Consider the following 17,621-nt stretch of genomic DNA (forward strand, 5'->3'; position numbering starts at 1 on the left):
CCTGCCCATATCCATTTAGCAATAGTTCATCATCAAGTAATGAGATGTTGACAGTGTATGGATTGGTCATCTCATGTTTGCGGTAGTTAACCATCAACATCAGGTACAGCACTGCCTCTGGGCCATGTTGACTTCGTGTGCTTGAATGGCTCAGCAGCTGTTGAAAAACATGAAAATTGGTAATGCAGGAGTGAATGGAGATAAAATTACAGGTTCTGGCAAGGCCAAAATCCTTCTTTCACTTACAACAACTAAGTCTGAAAGCACCCTTAGGAAGTGAGCTTGCAAGTCACTTCTGTTACTATCCAGTTATTTCAAATGGTGGTAGGACTAATCTCAAACAGAGAGCTAAGATGAGGTGTAACACTTCTTTCTAGTCAAAATGCTTCAAAAGATATAGCAACCTTACCACACAGTCAGTGTCTTGTCTGCTAAATTATAATGTATGCTCCAAGCTTGCTCTTCCACGTGTGGGGCCATCTCAAGTCTTCTTTGTGGAGACACAGAACTTGGAAGGGCAAGCTACCCTTTTTTTCTTTTTCTTTGGCAGGGTTATGAGCACAAGGTAGTTTGAAATTCATTGTGGGTTTTTTGCTTTACAAAAACTCAACCCCCCCCCCCAACACATACACAAACACTACAACCTCTCTCTTTGAAGGCATCAGTGAAAGAGACTTCTAGCTACAAGTTGGGTTAGAAATGGCAATGAGAGGAGTCCAACCACACTCAAACAGCTAAGGAGGTGGTGCTTTGCTAACTGTGTCCAGTTATAATACCTTATATGGCATGATGACCCCCTGAATCAGTCAGTGTCTTATAAACTCTCTGAAACGAGTGTCTGATGATATCAATTCCGCGCCTTTTTCAGGGGAGCTGTTTGGAATCCATGCCAAACTACTCTGCTAAGTAGCCATGTCTTGTACATTGCCACTTTTGATGTCTTTTCTCTTTCTCTTCTTGCTTTGTGCTTTACAAATGTCTCAAATGTCACTGGACTGTCCAGTCTTTTTGTATAAGTGGATAGGGTGGATGCAAGTTCTAGAGAAAGAAAAGATAGAATACAGGGCCTGTAATGAATAAAACAGGGATTACTTGGAGAGTATAAAGCACAAAAAGAGACTGGTAAGAGAAAAAGAGGTAAATGATGATCTAGGAAGAAAAGTGACAATAAACTAACAAGAAACTATTATGGCAAGAGGTGTAAAAATATGGGAATGAAAGTGGATACAAGGGTGTGAATAAATGTAGGATGAGAGTGAAAGAATGTTCACAAAGGGGATGAAAAATAAATAGCAGATGGAGGGAATATTTTGATGATGATGTTGATCATGATGATGATGATCATCATCATCATCACCATCATCATCATCATCCGGACCTCCTTTCCCACTCTAGAGCAGGGTAGGGAGTAGCAACATCCAGACAGCCAAAGTCTGCCCATTTCAATGGCCCATGCTTCATTCCACTCATTATTCAAGCCTTCAAAATCCTTGCTCCATCAGACAGGCCAAAAAAAATTCATCACGTTCTGCAGCTTCACATATACCTACCTGACAGAGCCAATTCAAACGGTGTCACATTAAACAGGGGTGCCAAATCCATGGTTATGCGCTTCTCCACAAAAAATTCACCCATTTGGCTCAGCCTCTTGTCAGTCCCTTAGCCTCACCAACTTCCATACATCTCTTCCTAATACACTCATCCACCTTACCCTTCCACCTTCTCCTTGACCCACCTCGCCTCCTCCTGCCTTCAAATTCGCTCAGATATACCTTTTTCACCACTCTATTGTTATCCATTCTCTCCACATGACCATACCATCTCTGTGCACTCTCTTCGATTCTGGTGTCCACCAACTTCCTTACTCCACATCTTTCATGAATCACATTATTTTGTATCCTAATCACTCTCTGAACTCCACATACATTCCTGTTGTTATCCTATATACTGCATATATATATACAGTATATATATATATATATATATATATATATATATATATATATATATATATATAGTAATCCCTCTACTATCCAACGTAATAGAGCCAAAGGCATGTCCAGAAGGTGGTCCCTTCCGGATAGTGGGCCCCAGCCTCCTGGACCTGTACTTATGGACCCTAACCTAGCCTGACTCAGAAAAACACCTACACAACTCCCTACTGGACTTGTATAACACCTATTTAAGACCCAATTTACATCAATAAGGGACATAAAAGACCGAAATAAATGCAAAGGAACCAGAGAATGAGGTTTTAGAGGTGAGTATATACAATACAGGGTATTAAACATTCTGGGTACTTACAAGAAGTCCCTGGCTCCTGGACTGGTACTTATGGACCCTAACCTAGCCTAACTCAGAAAAACACCTCCCTACTGGACATGCATAGCACCTAAGACCCTATTCACACCAATAAGGGACATAAAAGCGTGAAATGAGGTTTTAGTATGGAAAATACAGTATAATATGAAACATTCTGGGTACTTACAACAAGTCCCAAGCCATCTTGATGAATAACCCACCTCCTCTCAGACTCTGACAGTAAAAAGGAGTGCCTGAAGCACCTGCTGTACACTGTACATGAAGTCTTGCACTGAACTTACGTCATTTGCACTCATAATTCCAGTTTCTTAACACTGCACACTCTAGTCTTACTTGCGCTTCACTGAACCTTAATAAGTGTTGCACTCTGAACTTAAGTCTTTCCACTCATAATTCCATTTTCTTAACACTACACACTCCAGTCTAATTTGCGTTCCATTGTACGTCAATAAAATCAGTGTTGCACTCTGCACTTAAGTCTCTGGGCTCAGAATTCTAATTTCTTAACACTGCACACTGTTTTTTCACTGCACAACACTGTAAATTCCCATGTGGTCTAGTAGCGAGTTCTTGCTGTTTATTCACTGTCAGAGTCTGAGAGTAGCTGATGCAGGTGGCCTAGGGAAGTGTCGCTGGGACATGGTAATACACTACCCACTGCAGATGACTCTGAAAAGAGGTGCAAACTCACATCCAGTGGCAACTCCACCGTGCCTGATGTGCTGGGATATGGCCTGGAGGATGAGGGCCTGTCTTAGGGAGGCAATGGTGTGGAGTCAGGGCTGGGCACAGAGGGGGTCACAGGTCTGAAAAAGCTGTCAATGGTTGACTGACGCAAGGAACGACGATTTTGGCAACTAATAATGCGCTGCCTGAAAGAGCACTTCCTCCACAAGTCCCAAGGGCCTCATCTCCCTGTCACAGTCCATGTGTTCCAGGTAGTCGACAACGAACTCAATGTGTTCCCGGACTGCGCTCAGCTTGGGGATGGCTGGAGTAGTGTTACACTCAGAAAAGTCCGCATCATCATCGCCATCCTTGTTGGAATCTACAAGTTAGGTACTGACACCTGCAACTGAAGATGCGATCTCGATATCAGACATGGTCTGATACCCAGGATAGCCATTGTTGTCATCCAACCACTCATGCACTTCGTCCACATCACCATCGTCGTCATCCAACCACTCATGCATTTCGTCCACATCAACATCGTCGCCATGCACATGTAGACGTGCATGGAAGTCATCCACATTGAAACCTAGGAAATTGTGCTCCACATCCATTCCGAGAAGCAGACGAGACCAACCATTTTCTAGAGTCTTGACAGGGACTTCCTTCCATGCACTGGCCCAGTTGTAGATTGCAGACTTGATGCTGTAGCGGTGAAGGTTTTCCAAAGTCTGCTGGCCTCACATGTCCCATACCTCCCTGCGCTCATCCTCGTCCTTGAGAACAACCATCACCTCGTCCAGGAACTTCCTTCGGTACAGCCTCTTCATTGCCACGATCACTCCTTGGTCCATTGGTTGGATGAGAGCAGTCGTATTAGGTGGCATAAACATGCAACTAATGCGGCCATTCTCAGCCACCAAGTCCTAGTCGCACGGGTGGGCAGGTGCATTATCCAAGAGAAGAAGGGCCTTTACCTGGTTGTGCGGGATTCCCAGTGTGTTCATCTGGTAATGAATGACCTCCTTGATGAAATGGCAGTGGAACTGGTCTTTGAAAGATCTGGGCAGTGAACCAAGCCCTCAAAGAATGGTACCAAACGACAGGATGGACATCCATCACCCCACGAAGACACCGAGGCTGCTTTGCACGGCCAACAATAACGGGCTTGAGCCGGTATTTGCCATTTGCATTTGAAAGTTGCGTTGAAACAGGGATGGGTCATGTCTCCATGGTTGTTCAATCTGTACATGGATGGGGTAATAAAAGAGGTACAAGGTAGGGTAGTGGATGTTGGAGTGGCCCTGGTGAGAGAGGAGTGTTTGGAAACTCCCTGTACTGTTGTTTGCAGATGATACTGTGTTGCTGAGTGAAGACGAAGGGGAGCTGCAAGGCTTGGTGGATGAGTTTGGGAGAGTGTGTAAGAAACGGAATCTAAAGGTGAATGTAGGGAAGAGTAAAGTGATGGTCTTTGAGAGAGGTAAAGTCAGTGAATGTACAGCGAGGTTGGATGGTGAGGAATTGGAAAATGTGAGTACGTTTAAGTACTTGGGTAGTGTGATGAGTAGGGATGGAGGTTTGGAGGGTGAAGTGCTTGAAAGGGTACAGCAGGGAAGAAAGGTTGCTGGTTCTTTGAAAGCAGTGATAAGAAACAGGGAAGTGAGCATGGAAGTGAAAAAGTTGCTACATGACTGTATTGTGATACCAACTCTAACGTATGGAAGTGAAGCTTGGACGTTGTTGGAAGGATACAAGTCAAGAGTGAGAGCAGTGGAAATGAGTTATTTAAGAGGAGCCTGTGGAGTCACATGGAGAGACAGGCTGACGAATGAGGTTATAAAGGAGCGTTGTGGTGTGGACGTGGATGTGATAGGATGCGTTATGAGGAACACACTGAGGTGGTTTGCCCATGTGGAGAGGATGGAGGGTGAAAGACTGACGAAGAGAGTGTATGTGAGTGAGGTGGAGGGGGGAAGAGGAGCTAGCTTGATGAATATTGTGAGGAGAAGCGCATGATCAGGGTTTCATCACCTCTTTTTAATGTGACAACATCCGGACCGACTCTATTGGATACATTTATGTGAAGCTACATAACATGATGAATGCTTTTGGCATATCAGAGAGAGCAAGGATTCTGGAGGCTTGAATGGTGAGTGAATGAAAGCCTGGCCTATAGGACTGGACAAACTTGGGTTGTCTGGATGTTGTTATTCCTCACCCTGCCCCAGGGTGGGAAAGGAGGTCCAGATAATGATGATGATGACAATGATGATATGTAATACATACTTGTCCATATACATATATATATATATATATATATATATATATATACAGTATTTATAAAAAAAAAAACTTTCAGAAGCTGATACTGAAATACCCTAAGGTACTTAACCCCTACACCGCGGGCTTGTTTACCAATGACTTGCGTGTCCCGCGGGGTTATCTGGGCTCCGACAGACTCTCAAAAAATATTTGCCAAAAATCAGTTATTAGTCCTAGAATAATAAAATTACATATGCTTATGGCATTTGATGCAGCAAGTTAATGAAATGAGAGTACCGTTAAGTCTTTGTTTTGTTGATTATGAAAAGGCTTTTGATAGTGTTTCGAGAGAGACTATGGGGAAGATCATGAGACATTATGGAATACCAGAGGAGTTTGTGAGGGTCATTATGAACATGCATGAGGACACATTTTGTAAAGTGATGGTTGATGGTTGTCTTAGTGATTCGTTTGAAGTCAAGTCCAGAGTAATTCAAGGTGGTGTTCTATCGCCTTTACTATTTATATTGGTCATTGATTACATTATGAAACGCGTTGGAACAGAAACCGGTGCAGGTATACTTTGGGGAGAGAACAGGAAACTTTTGGATTTAGATTATACAGATGATATAGTTTTGATTTGTGATGGTCCAGAAGAGATGCAGAGAGTGTTGGACTGTTTGGTGAGTGAAGGTCGCAAGGTGGGTTTGGTTATTAATTGTGGAAAAACGGAAATAATCAATATGAATATGGAAAATGCGCAGGAATGTGTAATTGAAGGTATGGTTGTAAAGCAAGTTGATAGGTTTACATATTTAGGTACTTATTTAGCCAAGGATGGTTCTTTGAACTTTGAATTCCAGGAAAGGTTAAAGAAGGCTAATCAGGCAATGGGAATGCTTAAAAATATTTGGAATAATAACAATTTCTCTGTGCATACAAAAATCAAAATTTATAAGGTAATGGTTAGGAGTATCTTAATTTATGGACACGAGTCTTGGTACAGCACAGTGACTATGGAAAATAAATTCTTGGTGTTTGAAAATAAAGCACTTAGAAGAATATTAGGAGTTAAGTGGTGGGAAAGGATACCAAATAGTAGAATTAGAGAAATAACGGGAGTGCAGCCGATCGATGAATATGTTAGATTCTCACGATGGAAGTGGCTAGGACATGTGTATAGGAGACAGGGAATAGTACGAGGTACACCAGGGTGGGTGGCACTTGGTAGGAGAGGTAGAGGAAGGCCAAAAGAGACGTGGGTGAGGACAATGAGACGGGAAGCTGGAGATGAGTGTTGGGGAGATCTTGAGGAGTTAGCACAAGATAGGATGTGGTGGTGTGAGTTCATCGAGGCCCTATGCATCCCCGAGGGTGCCACAGGAAATGATTGATTGATTGATTGATGCTTATGGCACATACCTTCAGCTTTCTCCTGGAATGATTGTTGAGCCTTCGTCGGTTACCGCAGGACTTGTGGAGACCTCTGAAGTAGGGTAACGAAGTCTCCACTTTACACTTCCCAACAACCCGTAATATGATTACCACAGCCAGATACAAACACTATAAACACTATTCTACAATTTTCAAGTAGTTTGGGATCCATACTCAAAAAAAAAAAAAAAACACTGTGAAAGCAATGGAAATTACGAACGCGTCTGATCGTCGCACTGGCACTAGTTCGCTCTTAGTAGTCTGTCATTTATTATTCATAAAACCCCTCACACTTTATATTTCTATTACTATATAACACTTATATATATCTACAGTCTTTATCCATAAGTTTCCTTCAGTAGTATTAGTTTATTGTCACTGTAGGGATTCAATTTCTTTCAGTAAAATACGTAGCATTCACTTTCTCGTCCTGTATACTGGCACTGAGAGTGAATGTCACTTTCATCTTCACTCTCATAACTCATAGCATTCAGACATGCTAGAGTGAAACTTTCACTTTCATTACTCCTAGGGTATATACTCGTATTCTTATAATACTACTCATTTACATTTCTATTTACGTTCTCTATTTTATTTACGTTATTTACATTTCTATTTTATTTACACTGTGTTATGCACTGTCACTTGAAGTAACTTGTAAAACTATTTTCCATTGTTCACGTATATTTACATTCATTACTTTCACTTGCTGTTTACACATTATTTACACATTATTTACAATTCCACTTGCACTGTTTTACTCAATAGAAAGATCGTAGTCACTCTTTTATCAATTGTCAGCCCTTTACCTCTTTCCACACGAGGTTTAGTAGGGGGTAAAGGTCACAGGGCCCTTTGCATGGGGGTGAAAAAAGGCCTTGATGTCAGCAAGAAGAAACATACGTACCCTCGCTTCGGAAGATGAGAGTAAACTGATAATGGAGGGCCGGGGTGGAGGCCTGCTTAGGGGTTATTCAGAGCTACCAATGTTAGCTCTTGAAACAGCTATGTCTAGCACTGAAATGATTGGCAGGAAATCTAGACAATACATTATAAATTAGGTAGTTCCAGGTGAATGTAAATATCACTTAGGCTTCTCCCTTCCCTCCTTACATGTATATTTATTACGAAAATAGATTAGAGGCCTACTTAGGAGATATTCAGAGCTACCAATGTTAGCTCTTGAACAGCTTTGTCTAGCACTGAAATGATTGGCAGGAAATCTAGACAATACATTATAAATTAGGTAGTTCCAGGTGAATGTAAATATCACTTAGGCTTCTCCCTTCCCTCCTTACATGTATATTTATTACGAAAATAGATTATACGGCATATTTCAAGGGGAAAAAAACAGCGAAAATTAGCGAACGAGTGCACGTGAGGTGTTGTCAGGTGATAATTAGCCAATTCCAGGTGTATGGCACTCTCACTTACCTTATTTCTTTCTTGTATATATTATTTGGTATAAGAATAGGACATAGGGCTTATTTTAATGGATGAAATCAGTGAAAAATTCCAGGGAAGATTTACTTAGCGTAGCATGGCCGGGCAGGCGAGAGGATAGGGTAATGGAGGGGGGGTAGGGAGGGGAGTCAAGAACGGGGAGAAATGGCTAAATTGTCAACAATGGATGGGAGTACAGATGAGATTAGGAGTGCTGACTAGTGTTGGACATTGGCAGTACTGATAGATGATACAAGCCCCCACTTGGAAGCCCGGGTGAATTCAAAATAACACAGAATCACAAAAGCGACGCCCCGCGGTATGATCCCTTGCTCCCAAGCATCACGAAAGTGACGCCCCGCGGTTAAGGGGTTAAACACAAGACCAGCGTGCTGTTATTGTTGAGTAACCCTTGTCTGTCTGGCTTAGCAGACTCATCAACTGAAGGCAAGCAATTGCCCCTGCTGTGGTCTGATGTTCCCTTGCAGTGGGCTGTTTCTCACGACAGTAATGTGTGGGGAAAAGTGTAAGGTTTAGCTTCTGATCGACATCACAACTGCATCTCCACCTAGTTAACAAAAAAGGCATTATAGTAAGCTCCAAATCACCCCATTATTTAGTCATATGGTCACCACCCAGCGCAGTAAATGATTTTATGGGGTACAGGAAACTATTAAGCAAGTTACTCAATAGAAAACCACCTGAAGCAAAAAGAAAGGTAAAGTATCAAATGTTGGGAGAAATAGAAGAGCGGAGGGCAGACACAGAAAAAGAATGATAAAGGTAACGTAAAGTGGGCTGTCCTATATTGGGTGGATGATTTTTTATTTATTTATTTATTTTTTTAATGTGTCCGACTCTGGGCAAAGGCTTCACAGCCTGCTCCCAAGGCCCAGTAGTCCTCCTACATACCATACACCTCTAAATGTCACCACTTCGGCGCTAACACCCACCGTCCACACTGAATACATGCTGGGGCTGTCTCATACGGGACTGGTGTATTGGTATTCGTGGAGGTATTTTTACGACATGTCAGTAAGTCTTCTAGTAGATAAGTAAAGTCTGCTTTCACTAAATTCAAATCCTTAATCTGTTCCCAGCCCCAGCGGGGATTTGAACCTGGGTCCGGTGGGACTGCAGGCTACCTCTCTACCGACTGAGCTACCACATACCGCCAAACAAGGCTAGACCAAAGCAATTAGAAGGGAACACCAAGCAAGTCTCCCCCCCCCCCCAAAAAAAAAATAATAATAATAATAATAAAAATAAAAGAAACATCAAGCAAGTCCCCCCACCCCCCAAATGAAAAAGTAAACAAGGAGACATAATGAATGTGGTGAAGTTAATGGCACCATCTAATACCTGATTTTGGTAAAGAATGTGTGAGATAAGCATCCTGCAGCATCATTTATATACCCATCCATCCATCATCCAATCCTACATTGCCTCATGAGGAGCGTAGGAGCCCGGGGCTAGGCAAGTTGGTCCTGACATTTAAGATGAAAGTGACCAGCCTCACTCATCCGAGTGACAAAACATGAGAAATAAACCTCAACCACCCCTTGGACATAACCCTTCACCAGCTCAATCCAACTGGAGCGCCATAATTACCAACTAAACCACCAGGCGCCATAATTTAGTTATATGGTTACCAGCGTAAATGGTTTCCCGGTGTACAGGAAACCATTTGGCTTGTCACTCAATGTAGAGTCACCCACAGGCAGAAGAAAGAGGAAAGCATGAAGGAAAGAAAAACAGAAGAGCAGGGGCGCACCCAAGAATTTTCTAAGGGGGGGGGGGGACCCGTAGTGAGGTGAGGTCAGGTAATCCGATAATTACTGGGAGGTCATGTGCAGGTTTAGAGTCAGAGAGCTGCCAATTTTTCATGTTTTGCTATTATCGAATATATATAAATTTTTAAAGGACCCAGAGAGCTATGCCCCCCCCCCCCGGTGACACCCCTGCAGAAGAGGGAGTGTAAAGTCATCCATACGCAGACGGACGAGGAAAGAATGAAGGAAAGAAAGACAGAAGAGGATCAAAGGAAAGAAGGATGGAGGAGAGGAAAGCTCAGACACCTGAGAGCAGCACTACACAAAGTGAGTGGATGGTGAGTGCCCCCACCTATCATTTAAATAAAATTCAAAATATCAATGACCTTGGACAGTGGTTACTATGCCATGTACAGCACAGTGACTGGAAAAAAAAGTATATACCTTCTCCTTAGGTCTTTGAGTCTGGACTGATTCCTCCTGTCAACTTATGATGCCTAGGTGATGGTGTAATAAGGCAGAAAGCAATCTTCCTCATAGTGCCTCCAGTGAGGGAGTGTAGGGTGAAAACTCAAGAATTCTGAGATGAAGACAATATCAACACATGAACAACAAGAATATTCCAAAATTACAGCAATTAAACAATCTATGTGTAACAGCATTACTGGAGACTATAGTATGTGGCAGACCTGGATAACAGCATCAAAATTACAGTTGATGGTGAGGTATTCAAGCACAGTGTTCTGACTGATGTTGTCTGTACCCGTGGCCAGCACTAGTAGGAACTTCAGGCTCAGTGACTTCAGGCTGTCGCAGTACTCGCCTGTGGAGTAGCCAAGAGGAACAGGTTATGCTTAATCTGTACTTGATATACTGTACAGCACAGTACAGAATTTGGTTATTTTACATGTTACTACTGTACCACAACAATAGTCAATAACTAAAAGACACACATAGAAAGACATTGTACTTATTTTATATATCAGACAAAAGAGGAACCATTTGTTGATGAATCAAGAAAAACCTGAATAGGTGAGAAAATATTTAGGTGCAGTAACAGACAAAGGTAAATATGCAAAAAAAAATTTGAGAAAAGAGTGGCACACAGAAAGGTGGCTGGTGCTAAGAAGGTCCTGTTACTAAAAAGTGCCCTGAGTGTCCTAGTGCCAACATTAATGAATGGGAGTGAGACTTTGGTATGGCATCAATGCACAACATCAGGAATGAGAGCAGAGGAAATGGGATTACAGAGGACTGTATGTATACTGTGTACCTTGCATGCTGGTTAAGAAATAACGTGATTCAAGGAAGATGCACAGTAGGGGTATCTGTTGACAACAGGGTTGAGATGAGAGTGCTTAGATGGTGGTTGCCTAAATACGGTAATGAGAAGAATATGACAGTGAACTGGAAGGTGGAAGGATGCATGACAGAGCAAGTAAAAAGTGGATGATTATGGCAATTGGGAGTATAAGAAAGTGCAGTATGGAAAGTGCAATGCGTCCTTGAATGCAAGGCCTGGGGAGGTTAGGTTCACAAAGAAAGATGTTAAGAGGAAGAATGGGACAGAAGTGTATTGGTGTTGTGATGGGGAGAGGTAGACTGAGATGGTTTGGGCATGTGGAGAGGATGGGGGATCACAACTGGGTGAGAAAGTGAGAAGTGTGAAAGCTGGGGGTTGGGCTGCAAAAGACAAACCAAAAAAGACCTGGGACGAGGTCATAAAATGTGACCTCAGGGATAAGGGATTGAAGAGGGAAGCTACCGGGAATCAAACAGCAAGGAGAGCTGCCATTAGGTGACCAAGGTCGAAGCATGCATTCACGTTGGAGCCTTTATAAGTGAAACGCAAGAAACTGACTGGCATCAAGCTGGTTAGGTGAATGTAACAGGTACATGACATGGGTTTGCCATCCTCTTTTTATTTTGATAGTCAATGGACTGATTATATGGCAGGTAACATGAAGACATCTATAGAGAAAAACACCAACAAAATATGCAGAGATGGTTAGGTCTGTCAAATAACATGAACGCATCTAATAAGAAAAATACCAACAAAATACTGTATGCACAGATGGTTAGGTTTGTCAAATAACATGAAGGCATCTAAAATGAAAAATACCAACAAAATATGCACAGATGGATAGGTCTGTCAAATACAATTAGGAATCTAAGGGATTTGAACAGTGAATGAACAGAAGTTTGGCCCCATTTCACTTAGAATACTGATGATAGTTTCCCTCTGTTGCATCTTTTCTTCCTTTGTTTTCTGGGCCCTACTTCATCATCATCCTCTGGTGGGAAAGATGATGATGATAATGATGGTAAGTTATTTTACTTGTTAAATGCACTGGACTGAATGCAAGTTTCTCAGAACCAGGAGCCAAAACAAAGTAAAATATACCTTAAAACATTATCTTGAAATATACATAGCCTGTGACTGGATAAAGATTGTCACAAGTAGGAAATACTCATCAGTGAGTGGAGCTTACCTTGCCCCTTAACCCTCTGAGATTCCGATGACACGTTTTCGCGACATTTCAAATCCAACCTCATAAATTCCGATGACGTGTTTAAGCATCATTTTAAGATACTATACTTTAGTAAAATATTCACAATAAATCACGTTTACATGTCATAACAAAGAGACTCAGGCATGATGTCACGGAATGCTTGTTCTAGGCGTGGTGGGCAGTAGTTTTGTAGTTTTGCATACTGGTGGTTTAAACCTGATTTACATATCTTTATTAGTTCCCCCCCCCCTGAACATTTCTCTTTGGTAAAGTACAAAAATTTTGGTTTTTGCCTAACTTCAACTCATATTTTTTACTTTAATTTTCTTTGTCTTCCTTTTTTGAACATACTACAATAAAGTACAACTATTCAGCTTCAAAATAACACCACAACCACCATCCTCCCATAATTGCACTGACCGATCAATGAAAAAGATCGCGCAGGGAATATGGTCCGAGAATCATAAAAAATTGTGCATCTCTTTCCTATTGCTTTATTGCGCAATAAAATGCAGAAATAACCATAATCTATATATAACTGTGAAGGTAATTTATTGTAGTTTTGCATGGTTTAAACCAGATTAATATGTTTAAGTTATCTTTTTGCAGGTATGCAAGGTAGGCCATGGAGAAGGTTTAGAGATATGGTGGATGTGTGTGTGAGGAAAAGAAGTTCGGAAGTCGGTAAGGCTAGGGAACAGACAAGAGATTGAGCTGGCTGGATGAATGTTGTGAGAAGAAGTTCATGATCGGGGATTTGCAACACCTTTTTAACGTGGCAGTGTACGGATTGACTCAATCAGATACGTTTGTGTGAAGCTACAGAACGTGGTGAATGTTTTTGGTGTATCTGATAGAGCCAGGATTCTGGGGGCTTGAATGTTGAGTGACTGGAAGTGTGGCCCATTGGATCAGGCAAATTTGGTCTGTCTGGACATTGCTACTCCTCACTCTGCCCTAGGGTGGGAAAGGAGGTCCGGATGATGATGATGATTTTTTTTTTTTATGGACCCTAACTCAGAGAAACACCTATACAACTCCCTCTGGACATGCATAGCACTTATTTAAGACCCAAATCACACCAATAAGGCACATAAATGACTGAAATAAATGCAAAAGAAACATAAAATGAGGGTTTAGAAGTATGTTCATACATTAATAATCATTCTGGTACTTATGGACCCTAACCTAGCCTAACTCAGAAAAACACATTCCTACTGCACATGCATAGCTACTAACACCCAATTCACACCAATAAAGGACATTAAAGAATGAAATGAGGTAAGTATAGTATGGAAAAAAGTACAGTATGAAACATTCCGGCTACTTACAGCAAGTCCCTGGCCACCTCGATGAATAACCACCTCCTCTTGGACTCTGACAATAAGAACGATTTCCTGAAGCACTTGCAGTACACTGTTCCTGAAGTCTTGCACTGAACTTAGTCAATCACACACAGAAGTCCGTTCTCTTCACAGTGTGCACTCGTCTAAATAATGCTCCATTGTAACTTACTAAGTGTTGCGCTTTAACTTTTCCCATTCTTATAATTTTCCAAAGCCAAAACAAACAAGTCTATTTACGTTAAATTTTTTTTCTATAGAGTCTTTTCTCTCACAACTGTAAATCCTTAACACAACACACTGTTTTTTTCACTGCACAACACTCTAAATTCCTGTGTGGTCTAGTGGAGAAGTTCTTGCTGTTTATTCACTGTCAGAGTCCGAGAGTATCACTGGCAGGCGACCTAGGGGTGCATTGCTGGGTCGTGGTGATGGCGTACCCACTGCAGACGACTCTGAAGACAGCCGCAAACTCACGTTGAGCGGTGACTCCACCGTGGCTGATGTGCTGGGCTGTGGCTCGGAGCATGAGGGCCTGTCTTGGGGAGGCAATCGAGTGGAGCCAGGGCTGGGCACAGCGGAGGTCACGGGCCTGAAAAAACTGTCAATCGTTGATTGACGCAATGACCGACAATTCTGACGATTGATGATTCGCTGCCTGAAAGCACGCACTTCCTCCACGAGTCCCAAGGGCCCCATCTCCCTGTCGCAGTCCGGGTGTTCCAGGTAGTCTAGGACGAACTCTAGATGTTCCTGGAGTGCGCTTAGCTTGGGGATGGCTGGAGTAGTGTCCTGCTGAGAGGAGTCCGCATCATCGTCGCCTTCAGCGTCGGAATCTTCAAGTTCGGTACTGACACCTGCAACCGAAGACGCGATCTCGATATCAGACAACGTCTGATACCCAGGATCGCCCTCGTCATCATCCAACCACTCACGAACATCATCCACATCTACATCGTTGCCGTGCGTATGTAGCCGTGCATGGAAGTCATCCACGTCAAAGCCTAGAAAATCGTACTCCACATCTGTTCCGAGAAGCAGACGAGACCAACCATTTTCCAGAGTCTTCACAGGGACTTCCTTCCATGCACTAGCCCAGCTGTACAGCGCAGACTTGATGTTGTAGTGGCGAAGGTTTTCCAAAGTCCACTTGCCTCGTGTGTCCCGTCTCTCCCTGCGCTCGTCCTCGTCCTCAAGAACAACCATCATCTCGTCCAGGAACTTCTGACGGTATAGGCGCTTTGTTGCCATGATCGCTCCTTGGTCCATAGGTTGGATGAGAGCAGTCGTATTAGGTGGCAGAAACATGCACCTAATACGGCCATTTTCAGCAACCAAGTCCTTGTCGCACGGGTGGGCAGGTGCATTGTCATGTAGAAGGAGGGCCTTTACCGGTCGCGCGTGATTCCCAGTGTCTTTGTCTGGTAATGGATGACCTCCTTGACAAAGTGGCGGTGGAACCAGCCTTTGAAGATCACAGCTGTGAACCATGCCTTCAAAGAATGGTACCAGATGACAGGAAGGACATCCATCACCCCACGAAGGCACCGAAGCTGCTTTGCACGGCCAACAACAACGGGCTTAAGCCGGTGCATGCCATTATCATTGGCGCAACACAAAGCAGATATCTGTTCCTTGGAAAGCTTGCGGCCAGGTACACGCTTCTCCGTCTCCTCGGCTAGAGTGTTCATTGGCAGAGAGCAATAGAATAGGCCAGTTTCATCTGCGTTGTAGACTTGACCGAGAGTGAGGCCCTCCCTGTCGATCAAGCCCTTCACCTTGTGCCAAAACTTGTCAACTCCATCCTCGTTAGCATCCAATGCTTCGCCATGTGCGAAGGCCATGCCGTAACTTGAATGCAAAGAGCCAACCCTTGGATGCCTTGAAGTCTAGGGCATCGTGAAGCCTGGCGAACTTCTCAGCAGCAGCCTTCAGCTCCGTTCCACGTACCATCACACCAGCAGCACGTTGTTGTCGATACCAAATCAACGTGGATCGGTCGATTTCTGCAAACTTGGGGGTAAACATAACCTTCCTTTCCACGTTGCGTTTGCTTCTCGACGAGAAGTCAGCCGTGTATTGCATGAGTTTGTCTCGGGACCTCTTGATATCGAACAAAGTAGACCGGGCCAGGATAAACTCGCGGAGAATGCGGGAAGAAGACCACCACGCATCTACTTTCTCCAATATCTCCCGCTTCTTCTCCAGAGTCAACACCACTCTCTTCCTTTTCTCAGGTGGCAGGGCCATCATCACACACACTAAGAGGAGGCCCGAGAGCAGCAGGAGGCCCTGCAGCAGGTAAGGCACCACCACAAAAGCGATCACGTGGGCAGCCATAACGACGAGCGTGCACTCGCAGCGAGAGACAGGTGGAAAGTGGGGAGGATGCAGCAGCGCTCTATCAGATGTCGGAGGAATGACGCGCCACAACAATGCTCTCCCACGCCGCGCGCGGCAAGTTCAAATTACGGGCGGGAATTTTTTTTTTTTTTTTTTTTTTTTTTTTTTTTTGGGGGGGTGGGGGGGGGGGGGGGGGGCCAAATATTGGATCCCAGGACGATTATGTCTGGGTAGTGGGGATGTTCGGATACTGGGCATCTGGATATTAGCGTGATTACTTACATATATATATATATACATCCACCCATCATCCAATCTTATGTCACACCATGAAGAGCATAGAAGCCCGGGGCTAGGCAAGTTGGTCCTGACATTTAAGATGAGAGTGACCAGCCTTGCTCATCCCTGAGTGGCATCACATAAGCAATAAACCCCAACCACCCCTTGGATATAAACCTTCACTGGCTCAATCTGATTGAGCACCGTAATTACCCACTAAACCACCAGGCGCCAAAACTTGGTTACATGGCTACCATCCAGCCTAGTAAATGGATTTCCTGGTGTACAGGAAACCATTTGCCTTGTCACTCAGTGTAGAGTCACCCACAGGCAGAAGGAAGAGGAAAGAATGAAGGAAAGAAAGCCAGAAGAGGGAGTGTAAAGTCTCACACACACACACACACACACACAGTAATCCCTTAATTTACGCAAGGGTTATGTTCCCAGATCCTTCGTGTATGTGGTAAATTCGCATATACGTTCTGTGCATGTGTGCACGTAATTACGCATGTGTATTACATATGAATAATACTGTTTATGCACTACATACACCTAATAAACTAGCATAAAATATGAAGATCAAAAATGTAAGAAATTTAACACTTACTGAAAACTGACAAGCACAGCTGTAGGTGCATTAACCCTCACTGCCTACAGTCGCTATGTTCTGCCTTCTTTATTATACAAACAGTTGACTCATTCACCCCAAACATACGGTTCTGAGACAATACGCTGCCAAGTCAATTCGCCGTAAACATGGATGATTCCCTGTCAGGACAATTCGCACCCTGGACAATTTCCCGTCATTCTATTGACATATTTATTTTTGATTAATTGATACTTTAATAACTAATTTTTGGGGGGATATTATAACTCATACAAGTAAAAAAGTAGTGTACTTGCTAAATAAACTGGTATGTAAATAAATAACAGGGAATCGTCCAAACGGCGAAAAGTCCTGACGGCGTATTGTCGTCGACATTCCTTCCCTAAGTTTGTCCAACACTTTAACTTTCTCTGTCAGCAATATCACTTTATGAGCCCACTTTGGTGTGTTACCTCATGCATCACTAGCACTATGCATAGGCCCCATGTTGGCAAACAAGGTAAGCAATCACTGGAAGGCAGAAAAATAAGCCACATATAATGATTTGCTAATCATGTACGGTGTGACCGTCGGATTCAAACTGCCTGTGTGGTGCGTGGTAGACTGACCTCCCACCCACACGCACACACCCCCA

General features: G+C 43.3%; 1 protein-coding gene across 1 annotated transcript in view; it reads right to left on the reverse strand.

The window, feature by feature from the left end:
- Positions 1 to 17,621, reverse strand: part of LOC145389801 (armadillo-like helical domain-containing protein 3) — a 73,177-nt gene that overhangs the window by 33,144 nt on the left and 22,412 nt on the right. The window contains exons 6-7 of the mRNA XM_080264956.1: positions 10,592 to 10,725; positions 2 to 157 (exon numbers count right to left, since the gene is read on the reverse strand). Of these exons, the coding sequence (XP_080121082.1) occupies positions 2 to 157; positions 10,592 to 10,725 (290 nt within the window). The remainder of the gene's footprint in view (position 1; positions 158 to 10,591; positions 10,726 to 17,621) is intronic.

Source organism: Coenobita brevimanus, chromosome 14 (assembly GCF_032717465.1).
Source record: "Coenobita brevimanus isolate Jiangsu-jjx chromosome 14, ASM3271746v2, whole genome shotgun sequence".
Taxonomy (NCBI): Eukaryota; Metazoa; Arthropoda; class Malacostraca; order Decapoda; family Coenobitidae; genus Coenobita; species Coenobita brevimanus.